At 35.8% G+C, this 12,491-nt stretch overlaps 3 protein-coding genes across 4 annotated transcripts in view; 1 reads left to right on the forward strand and 2 right to left on the reverse strand.

The window, feature by feature from the left end:
* Window positions 1-12,491, reverse strand: part of LOC116771742 (protein prickle) — a 153,406-nt gene that overhangs the window by 75,841 nt on the left and 65,074 nt on the right. The gene's annotated exons all lie outside the window — the stretch shown is intronic.
* LOC116771744 (glucose dehydrogenase [FAD, quinone]-like) lies at window positions 4,498-6,789 on the forward strand. Its single transcript, XM_032663697.2, has 3 exons — window positions 4,498-4,997; window positions 5,090-5,205; window positions 5,326-6,789. Exons 1-3 carry the CDS (start codon window positions 4,653-4,655, stop codon window positions 6,752-6,754), a joined length of 1,890 nt encoding a protein of 629 aa, XP_032519588.1. The 5' UTR covers window positions 4,498-4,652; the 3' UTR covers window positions 6,755-6,789.
* LOC116771745 (glucose dehydrogenase [FAD, quinone]-like) lies at window positions 6,790-9,569 on the reverse strand. The gene is made up of 4 exons (XM_032663698.2): window positions 9,086-9,569; window positions 8,808-8,994; window positions 8,381-8,693; window positions 6,790-8,106 (listed from the first exon to the last, which is right to left on the reverse strand). The coding sequence occupies exons 1-4, from the start codon at window positions 9,103-9,105 to the stop codon at window positions 6,809-6,811; spliced, it is 1,818 nt and encodes a 605-aa protein (XP_032519589.1). The 5' UTR covers window positions 9,106-9,569; the 3' UTR covers window positions 6,790-6,808.

Genomic DNA, 12,491 nt, shown 5'->3' on the forward strand with positions numbered 1-12,491 from the left:
GCTTGCGTGTGCGCATGCCAACTGTCCACTATCGACTTTAATTAAAACTGCTTTGTTAACTTATAAAAGGTTTCAACTCTGTTTGAATTATTATGTTTATTTGTTAACATACCCTCGGTGTCAACAACCAATAGCACAATACTCGAGTGATGGACCTACTATTCTTACTTTAGAGGCTTGTTTTCGAGTTGTGAGCGCTATTTCATTTGTTCCTAATCTCTCTGTCAGCTCTTTGTTGTTGTTAATGTATAATTGATGTAACTATTTTATTCTCGCGTCAAACCCAACGTTATTCATCCGACACACCTCACTACTCTTACTATTGTTATCGTTCGACACAATACAACACTGTGTAACTGATTGTTCTCGTGACGAGCACATGAGTCCGTGACATATTCTGGTTTTTAATGATTTTACAATGCGATTTCTTTTAAAAAAAGCAAAATCTTCTAGCCATAGAGTCGGTAGTCACTAGTTTAAAGCAGCAAGATGTTTCGTTAGTAAGGTATAATATATTGTCATTATGATAAACTCGTGTATAATATTTTTACGTACATATATTCGGAACATGTTAGTCTCTGTGTCCATCGATCACCAATTCTCCTCGGCCGTCCGTCCGTCGCGTACGAACCCGTGTAATGACTTTTATTATTATTTAATGTTATTTAATTACTGTCACGTTATATGTTGTATATATAAAAAAAAAATTAAAAAAGATATTTCTAAAATACTATTTGCGTTCTAATTGTTAAGAAATAAAGGTTGTGGAATAAAAACTACAGAATACTGAATAGGAGCATGTCTTCAATGTGTTTGAGGAAATCGAAGTTTCGTTTACAAATATCAATAAATTGATATACTGAAATAATATAAAACATACGTAATGGTTTGAATAAACAAATAAAAGACGGTGTGTGTGTGTGTGTGTGTGTGTGTGTGTGTGTGTATTACTATTAATTAAGTATTTACATTAACATATAAATATGTTGAATACACTGAGATGAGTTCATCACTGTACTTGTACCGACATATATGTTTTTTAGTAAATTATATTTTTGGTCTTCAAACAATCATCTCGATTGTTCATAAATACATAAGTCCTTAATAATCTTGAGAACTGAAGTATAATTTCGCCCCAGGAAGTTCAAAACGAAGGCTGTGGAGCCAACGAATAAAAACCCAAAGCAAACGTTTAACTACCGAAGCGTCTTCCTCCTTTCAGCCTCCAATTTGGTAAACGCATGTGAGAGCTGGTTCTGCTCTACCTGATCGTCCGCATCGCCTCGAGCCGACCGACACTCTAATTATCAAACATTATAACTCGTCTACGAACAGATTTCTTTGAGTTTTTTGTTAATTTCAGCGAGCGACGAGCGACGAGCGGTCACCGTCCTAGAGATATAACACAGATCATGCACAATTATAAAAACTGTGCTCAATATAAGAGAACGTAAAAAATACTGAATACAAACACGTATTCTTCATTCTAATTACGTTATACGTACTGACACATGATATATCTGGTCGACTCAGACCGAGCGTGTTATTATGAAAAACAACTTTTTCTAATATTAATGTACCGCCCGAAGGCTCCTCCGCAGTCAGCGGACCAGCTAGTTCAGTGGAGTGTCCGAGACGGAGGCCTTATTCATACAAGTACAAACAAAACTAGTAACAATTATCTGTTATGTAGGTATATGAAAGATATTGTTCCATTAACTTCTAAGTCAGCGGTTCTCAAGTTGTAAATCTGTTTACATCACATATAAATGGCGAGACATGTTCCAACTCTCATGTACTATTTGTTGGAACCAAATATATACGATAATTCTGTGTGTCACTCTGATCGTCAGTCACGAAAAGATGGACTGAAGAAAACCGTGAATTTTTTAATGTTAAAAACATTATTACTATTTATGAAGTATAACAATCAGTAGGATGTTAAGCGTATATGAATCCTATAGGATACATTGATTCAAATATTCTTTGACATATTGTAACTTTTATTAAACGTTTTGTTATATATGCATATAAACCTTTTTGTTTAATGAGATCTGCGACACATTGTCAACTTTATTTACCAATTTTATGCATTCTTCAGCCCACAGGGGGCGTGGCAGTCAAGGCTTACGAGTAAAAAATGATTTTGACCTGATTTGAAATATGAGTAATGATATAAGCCTCCCTAAACTTTTTACGTTTCCTGATGACTTCAATCTTATAACGTGTTATATATATTGTTGTCGGCAGGTAACAGGTTTTCCAACTTTTGATTACCAAAAATTATTAAGTAAAAAATACACAACTGTTGTGTACACAACTACACCAGGGACAAGTACAATTCGTTTTAGTTAAAATCATCTTAAAAGGTTTCAAATGTATATTTATATAGTTTTGAATTAGTTTTATACAGATAGTTGTAAAATAGTACAAGTATGTTAAATAAAATTATTACTATTATTATATTCGAAGGTCTTATATATTTAAGAGAAGTTACTTATTTTTTTATATTCACCCTCATATATAGTTTATTTTCCAGAAAAGGCTCTAAACGCCCTCAATAAACTACATCAGAACTAAAATCGGAACGATTGAACATTCATAGAGAAACGATTTAATAAAACCGCATTTGCATTCCACCGAACTGAGTAATAAAATTTTACGACGCTACCGCTCACATCCGAAACGGCTGATAGCGGAACTAATTTAAACAAAGTTCCAACGAATGCTAATAGATGGTGCTAATTCAAATGCGACTTAGTCAAAACGGAAAACGGGCGAAGGTAATATTTTAATTTGAAAGGCTTTGCGACTTAAAAGCCGACATCGGTATGGTATAACGATGTGAAATGGACGTTTCCATTGTCTAGAATCGGTGCAATAACAATTAAACAGCAGCAGTACTTATAGCCCTTTTAACGAGAGTTTGCGTTCAGCTAATTTCTCTATTAAACGAATGAGCGCTGTTCATATTGTTTTACTGTTATTTTATTCATTTTAATGGTTCCCGACGGCCGACTGTTCCCGATGGAGGCCACCGACGCTCTTGTATATTTTATGACCTGCACGTGAAATATCCTTTTTTATTGCTTTCAAATAACGTCCTGTAAGCGAAAAATAATATCGAGCAAATTGTACACGGTCAAATGTAAAAATGATTATAAGTTCACCTACACTCTCCCTTCATAAACATGACTAATACATAATAGTTTACTGTATCTGTGTGTAATTTTTTGGTGAGTTATGCTACAGAAATAATAATCTTCTGTTACGTCGTTCCTGAGGTCTTCTCGTCTTTTTCTGTTGTTTCCAAGTCATTAAATATTTTTCTGTCATTGAGACAAATTGGTTCGTGTCAAACTCAAAACAAGAAATAATCACATCCGTTAAACCCCAGCCACGAGATAATATAAATAATAATGGCGGTCCCACGTAATAGGTGGAATGATTACAGATTAAATAGTTTTTTTAAGAATAATTTACTGCAATCAAGTAACGAAAACTGTACTCATTAAATAATTATTTTGTAAATATCACTAATTCCATAAATATTAAATGAAGAAAACAGAAAATTAAATAGTAATTTTATGTAACAATAATATTTATGAATATGAAAGTGCTTTGAAATCTTAAAGTTTCTCCTCACAACGGGGACCACAAGGGCGCGGTAAAAGTTAACTTAGATGATGTAAGTTCCAACGGTAATAAACTCCAGGCTCTTACCGCTTACACATTTGTAATTTAGGGTTGTTGGCCTTGTTTTGTACAATGTATATATTACATTTATAGATTATAACATATCATTTCTATAAAGTTATTAACCAATACCTACCAATAGAAGCCTAACCAGAATATTGAAAGCGCCTGTGAGAAACTTACTTAAAGTTGTTGATCTGATTTTTGTAATATTGCTATCATATTTTCAAAAGGAGGTACACTACTTTTCATTCTCAACAATACATTATTTTATTATGATTAGTATATAAATAGATTATTAATACGTTTATTTTGTGCTTATAAGAAAAAAAAAAACAAAAACAACGTTGCACAGTTTACGTAAGAAATATTTTTAGAACATAAATTACGCAATATTCAGAAGTTGCATTTTTTCAAAAAGAAAATCTAAGGCTTGTTTTAGTAACTTTTTTCATCATACGTTTAAAAGTAACTGTGAATACGATATATTGGAAGATCCGATACCGTGAAATGTGAAACAACAACTGTGGAGGTGTTCACATTAAATACTCAAAACAAATTATTAACTAGCTGTATAATGCGACTTCGTCTCCTCTTAATACACATAGAAGTATTAAATTTAAAATAGAGAGAACAAACATCACACCAAAATTAAATTTTGAACCAATTAACTTATATGGCTATAAGCATTTTCTTAGTATATATTCATTGAAAACATTTTGCACACGGACAGACAGTTGTTATAGTTGCATTTTTTGGTTCGTAAGACGATTGTCATTTACACAGTGGATGATGTAATGTTACAAATAGTGCATTCCGTGTTCGTCACAAAGATTCAAGTATAAAATAAGTAGACGCAAAATATTGAGACGAAAAGTGTTGGAAAAATTAAAATGTAATCGAGGGCTGTGTATTAAATGCATCAGAAGGTTTCAAATAAATAAGAGAAGAATGCAATGACCTCTAGCAACATTACAGAGGACCTTTGTAACATATGCGACGGCAAAATCGAATGCGCTCCCACCGCCATACTACTGATAGCGCTCGTCCACACTCTGTACGGACACATTGGACCTGAACCGGATTACTTCGGTAAGAAAAAACCGAGTCTGATGAGACAGGAGAACGACCAGCCGTCTCAAGGTTACATGAGGTTTGAACCGGTCCATAGACACAAGATACTCGGTGAGGATAGAAAAGACGACTTGGACTCGGCCAACAAATACGACTTCATAGTGGTTGGAGGTGGCACGGCTGGGTGTGTTGTGGCGAGTCGACTTTCAGAGAACAGGAAATGGAAGGTTGTATGTATTATAATATATGAAACAAAGACTGTTAAATATACATTTCATTTCTACTCTGAAATAATTTTTTAAAACGATTTTAATTTCAGGTCTTGCTGGTGGAAGCTGGTCCCGAGGAACCAAAAATGGCTCTCATACCTGGACTCACCAGCGAGTTTAAAGGCTCGGCTCTAGACTGGCAATATTCTATGAGACCAAAAAAGGGGTAAGCTTTTAGTACAATTCGTGTTTTTCCGTGGAAATAATAATTTTTAGTTTTAGTGAGCTATGATAGTAATCAGAGAAAGATACTTTCAATGTTTGTAAAGCAAATGTTTTCGTCTAGGTTCTGTCAAGAGCGTGATTTAAAAGGTTGCGAGGTCGTTCAAGGTCGAGTTCTCGGGGGAAGTTCAACAATCAACGACATGGCGTACATGAGAGGCAGTCCTGCCGACTATGATGAGTGGGCGCTCAATGGAAACGAAGGCTGGAGTTTTAGTCAAGTGCTGCCTTACTTCAAGTATTCGGAAGGAAATTACGACAAAGATATATCAAAAAACAAATTCTTCCACTCCACGCAGGGACCCCTAGATGTCGGACGATATCCTTTCGTAGACGACAATGTAGACGTTCTTCTCAGTGCTTTCAATGAACTCGGTTACAACTACACGGATATAAATGGAAGAAACCAGTTGGGTTTCATGAGAGTCCAGGCCATGTCCTATTTTGGTGAAAGAGTCAGTGCTTACACAGCGTTCATTGAACCCATCAGGAAATTGAGGACGAATATAGATATAGTATCAGAGGCTCTGGTAACCAAGATATTATTAGAAGAGAAGGAAGATAGTCTCAGAGCAGTAGGTATAGAATATTACAAAAATGGTACAAACGTAGTAGTAAAAGCGTTTAAAGAAATAATTTTGAGTGCTGGGGCAATCAATTCACCAAAAATTCTTATGCAATCAGGTATCGGTCCACGAGAATACTTGGAATATTTGGACATGAAGGTATATTATGATTTACCAGTGGGAGCAAACTTTCACGATCACTTGTCCGTGTGTTTGCCTGTCATTAAACTGACTAAGTCGTCTACGATTTCAAAATTCTCTGAAAAGTTGAAGGATATAACAACATACTATACAAATGGTCTCGGACCTCTCTCGTCTAACTTTCAAGTAATAGCGTTTTTCGAATCGAGTATATCCGATATTTTGGGGACGCCTGATATTGAATTTAGGTTTAGAGGTCACGACTCAAATATGTATTACGATAAAATAGACATTTGCACTTCATTAATAACACCAAAAAGTCGAGGACAAATTGTATTAAATGCAACGGATCCTGTATTCGGCAAACCTTTGATTTATCCGAATTTTCTCAAAGATCCTTCAGACGAGAAAAAAATATTAGAAGGCATCCAGGAAGTCGTAAAATTATTTGATACTGAAGTGTTTAAAGCTGCTGAGTTCGAATTTGATCCGCGACCGATATTAGACAACCATTGTCGTGAACACGACAGAGTCTCAGAAGAGTTTTGGTCGTGTATTATAAGACAGTTCTCAGCACCTCTTCATAACTATGTAGGGACATGTAAGATGGGTCCCTCAAAAGACCCCGAGTCTGTTGTCGATAATAGCTTACGAGTTTACGGAGTTTCTAATTTGAGAGTCGTAGACGCTTCAATAATTCCCAAAATTACCAGAGGTGCCACCGGGGCACCGGTGATAATGATTGCTGAAAAAGCAAGTGACCTAATAAAGACTACTTGGTACTAAGATCTAAATTCTTTATTTTTTACCTAACAATAAAATTAAAGCTTAATTATCTCCTTATAAGAAATTTCCTTTGTTTTCCTTCCAGTCTTTGATAATTAATTTTGTTCCTTTCTCTGCGACCATAACGGTGGGAGCGAATATATTGCCTCGTACATGTGATGGCATTACCGACGCATCGATCACTCTTAATGACTCAACGTTATGGACTTTGAATTCATAATTTACAACAGAATCTGTACTATTTTGACCCATTCGACACGTGCCGATAGGATTACTCATAGCCTTCGTATAGTGCCTTGCTATACAATTCCATTGATCTCTGTTGTTTAATCGATCACAGGGAAATATATCTAATGGAGCCATGTTTATTTCAGCCTTTTTTAGTTCCTTTGTATTTAGTAGCTGCAGTGCTATGTCTACACTGTCGATAATGGCGTCTAAATCTTCCTGCTCTTTCAACAGATTAGCTTGAATCACTGGTCTACCGTATTTTGGGTTTCTTTTATTCAACGTAACTTTACCTTTGCTCTTTGGTTTTAGTAATACTGGGTTTATATTGACTAAATTGTAATAAGCTATTGGTAAGTTGACCTCCTCGGCTGTATGCACACTAACGTTTGTTAACATGAACTTGTCACTTCTTATATAGTTTCCGTGTAATGCCAACTCTATATCCGGACCATTTTTATTTTCAAACAACTGTATAAATGCTGATACTTGATTGATTCCCCGCGAAGCCAGAGGGCCCCCTCTGTTTTGAAACCACGTTTTAAAATCTTCTACAATTTGTTGTTCAGAAACTGAAGTTACATCACTAAGAGAAAATGCGAGGCCACCTATGGTCACTTGATCTTGATAATTGGAACCAACAGGAAGATCGATTATAACTGAAATATTCTGCTTCTCTAATTCAGCTGCCGGTCCTATTCCTGACAGATGGAGTATTTTTACATTGTTGATGGCACCGGTAGTCAGTATCGTTTCCTTTTTTGCGTAAGCCAGTTGTTCCTTTCCCTTTTCCAATTCATAAAATACTCCGTCTACTTTATTCTCTTGGGCATCAATAATTAATTTCGTAACCGTTGCTCCGGTTTTGACAACTAAGTTCTTTCTTTGTCTGACCGGTTTCAGGAAAGCGCTGTTTGTACTGAGTCGTGTATTGTTAGCTACAACGAACTGGTTGTTGAGAGCCGCTTCTGGAGCGTTAGTATTTATGTCCACGGACCTGAATCCCATCTCAGCGAATGCGCCAAGGAACAGCTCCATGTGTTTGTCGATGTGTTTGAATCTTTGTACATGCATTTCGCCTCCACGGGAATGATAGTAAGAATTCATCAGTACATCATAGTCGCCTGAAACAATAATTAAATTGATACGGAAACAATTATTATTGTCAGGATCAGTAAGATTTGAACGTTTCATTAATAAAATTTTTGAAACTAATATTTTTCGAATTACTACCCGTATTTTATTATTTTAAAACTACATACTCCCGACGTTTCGGTTGCTTTGCAGCAACCTTGGTCACGGGCAGACGAGATCAAGGTTGCTACAAGTATGTAATAAAAACTCACGAAGGTCTTAGATCTGAATAAATTAAGTATCTAAATACAATTTCAAAATTACCATTATCTTCCGAAGCCTTGAAATGTTCTATTAAATTCTCAAATTTCCAGTTCAGAGATCCCATATCTCCAGTGATGTGCCAAGCGTCATAATCTTTCTTTGAACCTCTGGTGTACTTCATATCATTGGTTACGCTGGACCCTCCTAAAACCTTCCCCGTTTTCACCTCACAGCTCCCTCCAGGTCTCGACAAACAAGAGAAGCCATTTCTCTCAGTCCTAAAATTCCAGAGGATCGGTCGGTATTCATTTGTTGGAACAGCCGGAATGTCATAATCTATGTTCTCTTCGTCGCCAGCCTCCAGAACTAAAACCTTGAAAATGTAGATTATATTATAATCTGCATGTATAATTTATCTATGACGGCTTGATCTAAATAAGAACTGACAATTATCGATAATATCGTAAGAGGTCATTTGATGTGATACCTTCCACTCAGGGTTGGCTGACAGTCGGTTAGCCAGAACGCAGCCAGCTGTGCCGCCCCCCACTACGATGAAGTCGAAGACACTGTTCCTCAGGTCTTTTTCGTTTGTTTTAGTTTTGGTAGCCTTCGAGAACAGGTCAGCTCTAGCATCGGATGTCGCGTACACTATGTATGTGAGGTATATGATGCTGCATTCAATGAATAACCTTTATTACTTTATATGTTACATGAAACGCAACACAATTAATTTAACTTATTAATAAACTAGATTTTTCTGACCTTATATAATGTAAATCCATTCTGTGAGTGTGTAACGGGTCGCAACAGAAACGTTTCTCGCCAGCTAGTGCGGTGATCGTGTTGTCGAAGGATTCTATAGTAACGCTTCACTGGTCGCATCCTGTGAGGATCCATCGCAATCCTCGACTGGAAGTGACCCTTATACAATACACGAATCCGGTTTTCAGTCAGAACTGATCGCTGTATAAGGTCTTACCATTTTCCTTTTAATGACGTGTTTAAGACGAGCTGTCAGTTCTTACGTTGTATTGGAAAGTTTTTCAAATCTTTCTAGGTTTATAATAAACACGTATAACAGGTCTCATTGAGTAATATCCAATATTCAGTTGGAAAATTAGTTTAAGAAACTGTTTTAAATTACATGACTGGAGGTTTCCTCGCGTTGTCTTGAGACGTTGTGACGTCCCTAGTAGAAAACATCGATGTTTTAGGTTTGTATTTGATTTACATATATTTTGTTCACGTTTTAGTTTTTTCTTCGACGTTTTATTTCGTCGGAAAGAAATATTACTAAATGTGAAAATCTATTTTAATTTAAATTGTCTTTGTATAATTGTTGCATTTTATAACAAATATTTAACACTACGTGTTTTAAAATGGGTTGTAACGTTTTTTCACTTGTTGATTTCATACTAAATGTACTATTTGTACAATCATTTATAAATGTTATAATTCCATAATGACAGGAACGGGTGCGCGCCGCTCGACTCTCAGCTAATTATCGCTTTCAATTATAAAACTAATATAATAGTCGACGAAGCGTGAACATAACAATACTTCATAAATCAAGTAATGTTATGAATCAAGGACGGTTGTTAATTTCAGTTATTGCTACTTACAACCATCAATAAATTTTTACTAACCTACTACTTTACTTAAAATAAAATGGTTCCAAACAAAACTGGATCAATATCAATAAGTTAAGCAAAATCTAAGCAGAAACGATGATAACTATTGATTTCGATTTAAAATGTCATAACTCATGAGTTTATAGAGTCTACTGATAACATATGACAACTGGACGGTACGAGTGTCCGGAAATTAAAGTGACCAGGAGATTTACAGCGGACCTGCGACAGAGATAACTCGCACAGCTCTGATTGTGATAAGGACTTTAGTACTGGAATTATTGTAAGGGACGAAGGATGCCTCATAAATATGTATTTGAAGAGATTAATACATCTATGAATGCTCCATATTCAATTTTTTTTATTTAATAGCATGGAAATACAATCTGCAATTTAGATTTTAATCTGGGCCATGTTTTTTATTTATTTGTTTTTTTTTTTTTTAGTAAAATTTAAATACGTGTGTACTAACTCTTGGCATGTTAGTATTTCAAAAAATAAAAGCAATTTATCCAACGGTATAACATCCTGAAATTAGAGCAATTGAAGACATGACAAATATTCAGCAAGAAGTAATTTGGTTCGTTGTTATAATGAGGTTAACATGTAAAATATTTTTCCTTACATTAGTTTAGCAACAACGCCATCTCGCGTCAATTGTACTAATATATTTAACGATTACAGTTTTCTCCGATAGATGGTGCTGACAAAAACTACAGTTAGTAGCTTTTGCTCAAGATTACTACAAAAACATTATCAAACAAATAAATAATTAAGGCTTCGACTTTAATATTGTAAATAATTTGTACGTCGAAATTGAAATTATTCACAATCATCAATCTAAATAATCGTCTACTAAAACGAATATAAAAATTCATATCAACAGAACAGTAATGTGTTTGTGAGAACGTCGAAGTGTGGTGGTCGGTAATTGAACCTGTGTTCAGTGATGAAGCGACCGGCCGTTATAAATCAAAGTTCAATGTTTATTGAACTATAATTATAATGTTCAATAACGAACTCCAGTTATTAAGGAGCGATATTTTCGTTTTTGCGAAATGCTTTACGCCGATTTTATGGAGTTGAATGGGAGCCGTGGTAAGTGTTACTGCGGTCGTCATATTTATGATAATTTCGTATTCAACTCTCGTCCTCGTTGGCTTGTTAACTCGACAATAGAACAGAACGAGTGTCGATACTTCACGGAAATATAATTTACTATAATTGTTTCTTTATGAACGTACATTAATTTAAAGTCTGGACACTGCAGGCCTGAAGCGAAACTCTACTCTGTACGGAAAGCCCCAGGAGCTTGAGCCACCAGATTGTTCCAGTATGGGTTGATGGGTATTATTTTAAATACATTTATAAGATTTAGGGGTTCCTATCACCCCAGGGAGTACTCAGAAAGGATCATATTAACGTTGGGAATGATAAAACGGTGTTACTTAGATTAGTTCTAATTATCATTACAGGGCGAGCGAAGCCGCGGAAAGACACTAACGTATAACTTCTATTAATATCAATAACGAATGCGGTTTCTATCACGGTAGACCAAAACGATTGCCTCTATAACTCACGAAGGGTCAGACTGCGGCTTAATTGGTCGGTTTAATTCAATGGTTATTGTGTTCTCAATGAACACACATACACACGGACACACGGACACACGGACACACGGACACACGGACACGCAGACAGAGAACTTTTAAAACAGTTTGTATGAAGTGGGAGCGTTCAGTGTTCAAACATCTCCTTACGCTCCGATGCCATCATTCATCAGTGATTGTTTGTGTCACCTTGTATCTGATACATTACATTCCAACATTTTCAAGGCGACCACCATATTGGCTCTGTTCTGCCGATGACTTTCTCAGTGTGATTTGTTTTTAATAGCGTTTCAGTAGTTCTCTGTTGTTTGAGTGTTAATGAAACTAGCAGTTTGCCCCTGTTTTACGTACAAATTGACCCTCATTAGAGGGATGAATGGACGGCCGAGGGAAATACATTGAGAGGGTCTTGTAGGACCCCGATAAAGATACAGGGAAATGTCTTAGACGTCTTACTGTTCACTGATATTTTTGAGGGACCTACATAGACTTGGGAAAGTATAGACACGTCACACGGTCTCCAAAGTCTTGATGGGATGATGGGAGTCTTGATATACTTATGTATAGTAATGTTTGAACAATTTATATTATAAAAGCAGTCATATAAATAAATTCAAATACTTTAATTCATACAAAAACTTTATAAAAGTCATATATATTGTTGAAATAACTTAAATATTAATAAAGTAACTGCACACAATATAATTATTTTTACTAGATACATTAAGTCATCACATCTTAAGGTTCTCTCTAAACAGTAAGAGCTCTACAATCTCAAGGGTCAGTTTTACAAATCAGTGGCAATCAGTCAGCGCGAGATAACATCGTTACAAGCAGCTGTCCGGGATCCGGAATCCGGGATTCGCAGGGATTAGTCCGGACTCCGGGACAGAAAACTGTCGATTTTGATCCATTAAATGGTGTGTC

The sequence above is a fragment of the Danaus plexippus genome (assembly GCF_018135715.1).
Source record: "Danaus plexippus chromosome 16 unlocalized genomic scaffold, MEX_DaPlex mxdp_23, whole genome shotgun sequence".
Lineage (NCBI taxonomy): Eukaryota > Metazoa > Arthropoda > Insecta > Lepidoptera > Nymphalidae > Danaus > Danaus plexippus.

What these genes read in the sequence shown, in the direction of transcription:
- LOC116771744 (XM_032663697.2), top strand. Translation starts at nt 4,653, where the DNA reads ATGACCTCTAGCAACATTACAGAGGACCTTTGTAACATATGCGACGGC. An exon ending in CAGAGAACAGGAAATGGAAG is followed by an intron (nt 4,998 to 5,089) that starts GTTGTATGTATT and finishes TTTTAATTTCAG; the next exon opens with GTCTTGCTGGTGGAAGCTGG. An exon ending in TCTATGAGACCAAAAAAGGG is followed by an intron (nt 5,206 to 5,325) that starts GTAAGCTTTTAG and finishes GTTTTCGTCTAG; the next exon opens with GTTCTGTCAAGAGCGTGATT.
- LOC116771745 (XM_032663698.2), bottom strand. Translation starts at nt 9,105, where the DNA reads ATGGATTTACATTATATAAG. An exon ending in ATGGATTTACATTATATAAG is followed by an intron (nt 8,995 to 9,085) that starts GTCAGAAAAATC and finishes CATTGAATGCAG; the next exon opens with CATCATATACCTCACATACA. An exon ending in CAAGGCTTCGGAAGATAATG is followed by an intron (nt 8,107 to 8,380) that starts GTAATTTTGAAA and finishes TTATTGTTTCAG; the next exon opens with GCGACTATGATGTACTGATG.